Source organism: Vipera berus (genome assembly GCF_964194415.1).
Source record: "Vipera berus genome assembly, chromosome: 9".
NCBI classification, from domain to species: Eukaryota; Metazoa; Chordata; class Lepidosauria; order Squamata; family Viperidae; genus Vipera; species Vipera berus.
Genome location: NC_138212.1, coordinates 5,159,001 through 5,167,277, shown reverse-complemented (window position 1 = coordinate 5,167,277; position 8,277 = coordinate 5,159,001). Strand labels below are relative to the sequence as shown.

The 8,277-nt window shown below is 49.5% G+C and overlaps 1 protein-coding gene across 1 annotated transcript; it reads right to left on the bottom strand.

Annotated features, from left to right (window-relative positions):
- Window positions 1-361: 361 nt before the first annotated feature.
- On the bottom strand, window positions 362-8,266 carry LOC308672259 (interferon-inducible GTPase 5-like). The gene is made up of 3 exons (XM_081335022.1): window positions 8,111-8,266; window positions 5,836-6,479; window positions 362-2,431 (listed from the first exon to the last, which is right to left on the bottom strand). The coding sequence occupies exons 2-3, from the start codon at window positions 6,426-6,428 to the stop codon at window positions 1,228-1,230; spliced, it is 1,797 nt and encodes a 598-aa protein (XP_081191148.1). The 5' UTR covers window positions 6,429-6,479; window positions 8,111-8,266; the 3' UTR covers window positions 362-1,227.
- Between the last annotated feature and the right edge of the window lie 11 nt (window positions 8,267-8,277).

The window sequence follows — 8,277 nt, the reverse complement described above, 5'->3', positions numbered from 1 at the left end:
CCACTTCTTGGCAGTTGCTCCTCTGGGACTGGAATTTGCTTTAGAAAGATCTTATTTTAAATTTTCTTTGGCTTAGGAGCAGACATAAATCTGATTTAAGAGCAGCTGCTCAGTTGCGCTTCGACCAACAGCCTATTTGGGGAGGGGGGTGTCCCCTAAGCAATTCCCCTAAGGTTGCACTGCCAAAATCCAGCCTTCACACTGCAGCAGAATAATTTTTCATTCTTCTCCTAACCCTCACCAAACAGGGAAGCAGTAAAATGAGGGCATTCACCCTGACAGATTTACCGTATCTAGGAGGCACGACTAAACTGCTCCAATGATGTCAACATGGCACTTCAAAGAATTATTTGAGACATAATTGTATTTCTCTACCATCTTTTTATTTATGGCATTTGAGAAACATTTCTACAGCATGGGAGGAAACAAGAGAGGGAAAGGTCTTGTTCGATCCTTTGCACAGCATGCAATTTTATATACATTTGATACACACACACACACACACACACCCCTGCAAGACACCCATCGATTGCAATTCAACATGTATCTCAATCAAGTGTCTTGCAACCTCAGGCGTGGACTTCAATTCCCAGAATTCCTCAGCCAGCCATGTGACCAACTTTTTTTTATTCCAAAAAACACACAGCACTGCCCCCTAGTGGCAAGCCAAGGGAGCGTCTCCATAAATAAAGCAACAGGGAAATTTTAAGATTCAGCCCTTATGCTCACAACTAAGTTTTCCCGCTGGACAGCTCTATGGCTTACACAGGAATCTAACTCTGGAAAGTATGATTTGATATTATGCCCCTTCTTTCCCCTCCTCTTTCCACACTTCTGGTTAGTCATCCCAAGGCTAGGGCAGTAATTTGCCACAAAAACCCTAAATTTCATTCAAACTCAGTATGTCCATGCCAGAAGAGGGAGGGGCAATAGATTTAAATCAATAATTATAGGGCCAGTGGAACCTTCTGAGACAAAGTGGCTCATCTAAACATGGTCTCCAGAACATCAGTCAAAGCAAACACTGGTTCCTAGTCCTCAAGATTTTACAGGCCACATTGCTGGCTGAGTAGCTTGTTAGTGATAGATGCTAAGCGAGGGAGCTTCCACGACAAGACATCCAGGGAAGATCAGAAATGAGAACAAGGAAAGTCATTCTCCTGCAGCCAGAAACCAGACCAGCTGAGAATGATGGGAACTGTAGTTGGAGGGGACCAGATAGCCGCATCAGACGCTGCTTTCACAGGCCTTCATAAGAACGCGTTGGGAGTCAGTAGCAAGCTCCTCCAGGCACTGCCTCAACATGGAGTAGGTGGTATGGAAGGAGATACCCCCCGAGGCCAGTGCTCCGTAAATCGGGAAGCGATGGAGGAAAAGGTTGGCCACCATCAGGCCTGTTCCAGTGGCCTTTCCCAGCAAACTGACCACCACGTCCTTGTTGATGCTACGGCCTAGGCTGCTGTGTACTTCTTTTCTCAAGACCTCCATGGACTTCCCAGATCGTTCAGCCAGTCGGGACAAAGATGCTGCGTCGAGGCCAAAGTCCTGCCGGTAACTGGACAACTTCTTCAGCAAAATGGAAACGTCACAGGTGAAGGCCAGACCCGGCAATGGGACAGCAGCGACCAAACTGGAAACCAAGGCCACTTTCCAGATCTCCTGCTGAAGGACCTTCTTCTTCTTCTCTATGATCGCCGTGGAGACGTTGGGCAGAGACAGGAGAAAAGCCTGTTGTTTATGGGCGGGCAATTCTTGCTCCAGCGTTTCCTCAAAAGCCTGGAAGTCAAATTTTTCCAGGTAAAAATTGCTGAGAAGGAACACCTTGGCATTGCTCAGCCCAGCCTTGGAAAGCTTACTCTGGCAGTCCTTTCTGATCACCTCCAGAACTTCGGCTTCCGTGGGTGGATTCTTCTTCCTCCGCTCGGCGTCCAAATCGTTGTCTATCTTGGTGCGTATGAAGTAGAACTGCTTTCCCTGTTGGACAATGGCCCGGGCCAAACGAACGTGGTTTTCTTTAAACCGCTCGGAAGCCAGAATGATGAAGAAATCGTAACGGGGAAACTCCACCATTTCCAAGTACTTATCAGCCTGGAAGTTGGGCGTTCCTATACCGGGCAGATCCCACAGGATGACATTGGTGTGCCCAGGATAAGCGTACGAGGTGGGCTTCATTGTGGTCTCGGTCACTCCCGTTGCGGCCGCCCCTTCCGCTTCATCGCTCAGGCCCCTCAAGACATTAACAAAGGTGGATTTTCCAGCGCCCGATTCTCCTGTGACCGCAATATCCAGCTGGGTGTTCCAGATGGTTTCCAAACTGGACTGGATTCGAGTCACCACCTCAGAGAGACCTCCCAGTTCGTAGGCTTCCTGGATCTCGGCAATCTCTTTTTCACTGAAGTCTTCGAAGCTGAACCGGGTGGGCTTCTGCGTCCTGTGGAAAGAGGCAAGAGACGGTCACAGGATTGGGTGGAGAGCCTGGATTACAATCCTGTGTCAGGGTTAAATGCCAGAAAGGTAAACCCAAGCGGAAGAAACAGAGGCAGACAAAACATGAAATATGCATTGCAAAGTCCTTTGGAAACTAAAGTAGCCTCCCCCAAAAGGACCCACAAAATGATTTGCTCTTCTCTAACATACAGGTAGTCTTCAACTTATAATAGTTTGTCTAGTGACCATCCAAAGTTACGATGACACTGAAAAAGGTAAGTTATGACCGTTTTCCACACTTCAAACTGTTGCCGGATCCCCATGGTCACATGATCAAAATGCAGACACTTGGCAACTGATTCATATTTATGACGGTCGCAATGTCCTGGGGTCATGCAATCCCCTTCTGACAAGCAAGATCAAAGGGGAAGCCAGATTCACTTAACAACGGTGTTACTAACTTAACTACAGCGATTAACAACTCTGGCAAGAAAGTTTCGTAAAATGGGGTCAAAACTCATTTTTACAAGTGTCTTGCCCAGCAATGGAAATTTGGGGCTGGATTGTGGTCGTAAGTTGAGCACGGCCTCTACTCAAGAGAAATAAATCTAATTCCAAATGATATCCCAAACAGGAAAGTCCACGTTCCCCACAAGCCGAGGTTGCCTACCTCTGATATAAGTCAATCAGCTAATACAACAGAATCCCTGTAGTTCAAGGTTGAAAATGCTCTCAGAGTTGGATGTCTGTCTGCAGATGTTTCATTACATTCTAACATAACATCACAAGGGCTGGCCAAGAAGCAACGGATGGAAACTAATCAAGGAGAGAAGCAACCTAGAACTAAGGAGAAACTTCCTGACAGTGAGAACAATTAACCAGTGGAACTCCTTGCCTCCAGAAGCTGTGAATGCTCCGACACTGGAAGTTTTAAGAAGAGACTGGCCAGCCATTTGTCTGACATGGTATAGGGTTTCCTGCCTGAGCAGGGGGTTGGACTAGAAGACCTCCAAGGTCCCTTCCAACTCTGCTATTCTACTCTACTCTATTCATTGTCACATTGCAGATCAACCATGTTTACACAACAGAGGAAAGAGACAATAAGAGGCTAAGAAGGAAACAAGATGTCCAGAACATATCCTCCCTAGCAACCCACACCCAGATAAGCAGGAAATAACACCAGACAACGGAGGAGGAACCCACAGCGCCTAATCAAGGAACTGCAGAGGAGGAAAACTGGAAACCCCATCAACACTGGCTGAAGAAGCTACAAATAGTCCTTGCCTTAGGACAGTAACGGAGCCTGCCCATTGCAGCTGTCAGTTTCAACTGTCATAAAGGAGGTCATCTCCATGACCTATCTGATTTTACAACTTTTTTTGCAGCGGTCATTAAGTGAAGCCATTGTTTGCTACCAGGTGGTTTTTGCCAAACACCACAAGGAAACGCCAATTTTCAGCAAAAATATAAATCTCAATCATGTGACCACAGGCAAATGCAGGCCAGTTGCTGGGCGGCTGAAATGCAGTCACATTCATTGTCAGAACTTCAGAACCAGGTCAAAGGTACCTATTGGGGAGAACCCACTGTAACTGGGAATGGTCACTAAAGTGACCAGTCGTAAGTCAAAGACTATCTGTACTGTACATAAACAGGGAGCAAACCCCACACTTACTCGGGCTGTTGACGTTACCTGGTTGCATGATGAAATATCTCCAAACAAACTCAGAGCACCAAGGAAGTTAATACTAAAACAAACAACCATTATCCCAACATGACAACTGATTGCAACATTTATAAAGCAGACTCAGGAGTTCTTTGAATGTGGGCACTGGTGTTTCCATCCTCCCTTTCTCAGCCTTGGAAATTTTAGCCTGGGAAAGTGATCCAGGGGGATCAGCTATGGCAGGGGTAGGCAACCTTGGCTCTTTTACGACTCGTGGACTTCAACTCCCAGAATTCCTGAGCCAGCCATGCTGAGGGGAAAGGGAGGTTTCCAAGCTGAGCCATGCTGGCTCAGGAATTCTGGGAGTTGAAGTCCACAAGTCATGAGGGGGCCATAGTTCCCCCATGCTGGCTCAGGAATTCTGGGAGTTGAAGTCCACAAGTCATGAGGGGGCCATAGTTCCCCCATGCTGGCTCAGGAATTCTGGGAGTTGAAGTCCACGAGTCTTAAAAGAGCCAAGGTTGCCTAACCCTGAGCTATGGAAAATAGGAGGATGTTAGTGCATTGGGAGACTTTTGACCAGAACTCAGAGGCAGCGATTCCAGGATCCAATCTGGGTCGGTCACCAGGACCAGGGGTTTTGTCCTCCAAGCTTTGGGACTTGTGCTGGAGCCCATCCTTGGGCAACTTTCCTCACAATCTTCTCACACACACGTTCTGGCAAGAGAGACGTTCCGCGAGGATGGGCTCCAGTATGTGCTTGAAAGCTTGGAAGACAAAACCTCTGGTTCCGGTGATGTTGGATCCTACAACATTATCCTGCGATGTCCCAGCGGTGCTTTTCCAGGAGGCAACTGGACTGTCTTGTTTTTCTTTGAAGACGTTTCGCTTCTCATCCTAGAAGCTTCTTCAGCTCTGACTGGATGGTGGAGAATGGAAGGATTTATACTCCTTGCAGACAGCTGGTCATTTGCATCCTTTTAGAGAGCAGCTGAGGCCACGTGGAGGTTTACCTGTGTCCTCGGGGGCACCTGAGTAGTGCAAACGGGTGTGGAGCCTTCTTGGAGCTGCCGAAAGGACTGTGTTGTAGACCAGGGCTTTTCAACCAGTGGTACGGGTACCACCTGTGGTACATTGGCACCTAGCAGGTGGTACGCGACCATCCTGGAAAAGTGGTAGCGGGGGAGGGGAATGAGCTGAACTGGTGGTAGCACCGCAGAAGCCTGAGCGAGAGACGGCTGAAGCTGCAGGGCTGTCAGGTTTTTGACACCTTGCTAGGCGACTGGTGGTACTCGGATGTTGCCATATCCTAAAAGTGGTACAATGGGTGAAAAAGTTGAAAAGCCCTGTTGTAGACTGGAGATAGATGATGTCGTATCCCTCCCCCTTTGCCGAGAGAGGGCTGTTCAGTTTTGACCTAGATGGCCTCTTTGAACCCTCTTTCAAACGAGCAGTCATCTCTGTCCAAAATGTGGATTTTGTTGTCTTTGAAAGAGCGGCCTTTGTCTTTCAAATGCAGACGGACTGCTGACTCTTGTTCCTGATGGGTTTGTTCTCCTATGTTGTGCGGTGCATTTGCGAAGTGGTTGCCAAGAAAGTCCAGTTGCCTCGTGAAAAAGCATCTTTGGGACAACTATGACCTGGATGACCGAGAATCCCCACAGACATTATCCTGGGACACGTTATGTTCGCCTTCCTTCGAGAGCAATTCCACTTTTCTGTCGGCCGGCTGTCCTACCAACCTTTCATACAGGTGCAGGTCTTTCAGCAAATCTTCTCGCAGATGGGGGCAATCCAGGGCACCAGGCTCAAAAGCAGAGATCAGGTACACAAAGGGGTCCACCAGAGGGAGGGTCCCCAGGGATTCGGTACAGGCCTCCCGGAGGGTCTGGAGGACTTCCAACCGATTGTAACGCTGCCCCATCAAACGCTTGAGCGTGTGAAGTTCCAGATCAGCCTTGGACCGGGCAAAGTACACTTTTTTGCCTGCCTGCCGGGCCTCCAACACCAGGCGGGCGTGAGAATCGTCAAACTCGTCTTCAGTGACCAATACAATCAAGTCGGCCTCTCTCATCCATTGATCCGCGTGGCCCTTGCCATCCATCGACCGCTCCCACAGAAGTAAATTGCTGTAAATTGGGTCAGGGTACATGATGGGCTTTTCAGATTTCACCGGAGCCCCCACGGGGGCCGATCCGACATCATCTTCCGTCAACTCCCGTACGGCATTAAGAAGAGCTGATTTTCCGACTCCAGATTTTCCCACAAAGATGACAGAAACGTCCCCACAATCGGGGGAACTCGGAGCAGAGTTTGGCGAGGTCTCTAAGGACATGTTCGGTTGTTGACAAAGAAATTATTTTCTCTTCTGAGCAGACTGTAAACCCTTCAAGAAGGAAAGATAAAAAGGTCAGAATGGAAGAAATGACTTTTTTTAATTTTTTTTAGGCTAAAATCAAATCTTAAGCATGGCTATAGATAGTTTAAGCAGCGCTCAGTCACCAATGTTGACTACCAAATCAAAATCAATTGGTCTCAGGCCTGGAGCACAACAAGGATAATAATAATTTTATTCAATTTCACTGCGTGCCCATAAAAATTGGGATGGGTACATTTTCACTTCCCTTACAAAAAAAGAAAAAGAAAAAGTGCTGATTATTCTTTTCTTTATTCAAGCTTCTTCTGTTTTTCATTGCTCAGCAAGACTAATAAATCGTAACAACATTTTCAAATTAGGCCATGATGCAACCACCCAAATCAGGGATTTTTTTTAAAAAAAAGGCTTTATCCTTTTTCTACTGTTTTTGCAAATAAATCAACGTGACAAGCATACCTAATATTCCTTCCTCCTCCTGTTTTCCCCACAACAATCCCTCTACAAGGTGGGTTGGGCTGAGACAGAATGACTGACCCAAAGCTTCCCAGTCGGCTTTCATGCCTAAGGTAGAACTAGAATTCACCGTCGCCTAGTGACCGGCCCAAAGTTTCGTTTTATTTTGAAAGCCTGGAAAATGCAGAGTAGCCTGGCTGCCAGCAGCACTAGAACTCACCGGTTCCTGGTTTCTAGCCTGGCGTTTTAACAGGTAGGCCAGACTTTTTATTTTCTGGCTTTCGTGCTGGCCGGGGAATTCTGGGACTTGAAGTCCACCAGAACACCTTCAGAGTTGCCAAGTCAGAGAAACCCGGTTCTCTACGAGGCCACCTAGCCGGGGGGATGCTAGAAAGAGGCAGGGAGGGGGATTTTTCTGGAGCTGCCGAGAGCAGCCCAAGCGCTGAAAAGGAGCATTCGGGATTCTCATGGCTCAAACAACCTGGGTTGAAGAGAGGGAGGGAGGGAGGGGGAGGGAAAGGGGGGGAGAGAGAGAGAAGGAGGGAGGGAGGGAAAGGGAAAGGGAGAAAGAGAGGGAGGGAGGGAGAGGGAGAGGTAGGGGAGGGAAAGGGGGAGAGAGAGAAAAAGAGGGAGAGGGGAGGGAAAGGGGGAGAGAGAGAGAGAGGGAGGGAGGGGAGGGAAAGGGGGAGAGAGGGAGGGAGGGAGGGGAGGGAAAGGGGGAGAGAGAGAAAGAGAGGGAGGGAGGGAGGGAGGAGAGGGAAAGGGGGAGATAGAGAGAGAGAAAGAGAGGGAGGGAGGGGAGGGAAAGGGGGAGAGTGGGAGGGAGGGAGGGGAGGGAGGGAGGGAAAGGGGGAGAGAGAGAGAAAGAGAGGGAGGGAGGCAAAGGGGGGGAGAGAGAGAGAGAGAGAAAGAGAGGGAGGGAGGCAAAGGGGGGGAGAGAGAGAGAGAGAGAAAGAGAGGGAGGGAGGGAGAGGGAAAGGGGGAAAGGGGGAGAGGGAGGGAGGGAAAGGGGGAGAGAGAGAGAGGGAGGGAGGGAGAGGGAAAGGGGGAGAGAGGGAGGGAGGGAGGGAGAGGGAGGGAAAGGGGGAGAGAGAGAGGGAGGGAGGGAAGGAGAGGGAGAGAGAGAGAGAGAGAGAGCGGGCCCTCCACATCTGGCCGTTGCAAAGCCGCCCTTCCTGCCCACCTACCTGCGGCTCGTCCCTGGAAGGACGGAGAGCAGGTCGGGCGTCCGGATTCCCGGGGCAGCGAGGCGTCCGGCGAACACCCCCCTCCCTCCCTCGCTGGCTCGGCTTCCCGGGCTGGGGTCTCCTCCGGCCGCTTTCCTTCCTCGGGTCGCCGCGCTCGGCTCTGCCCT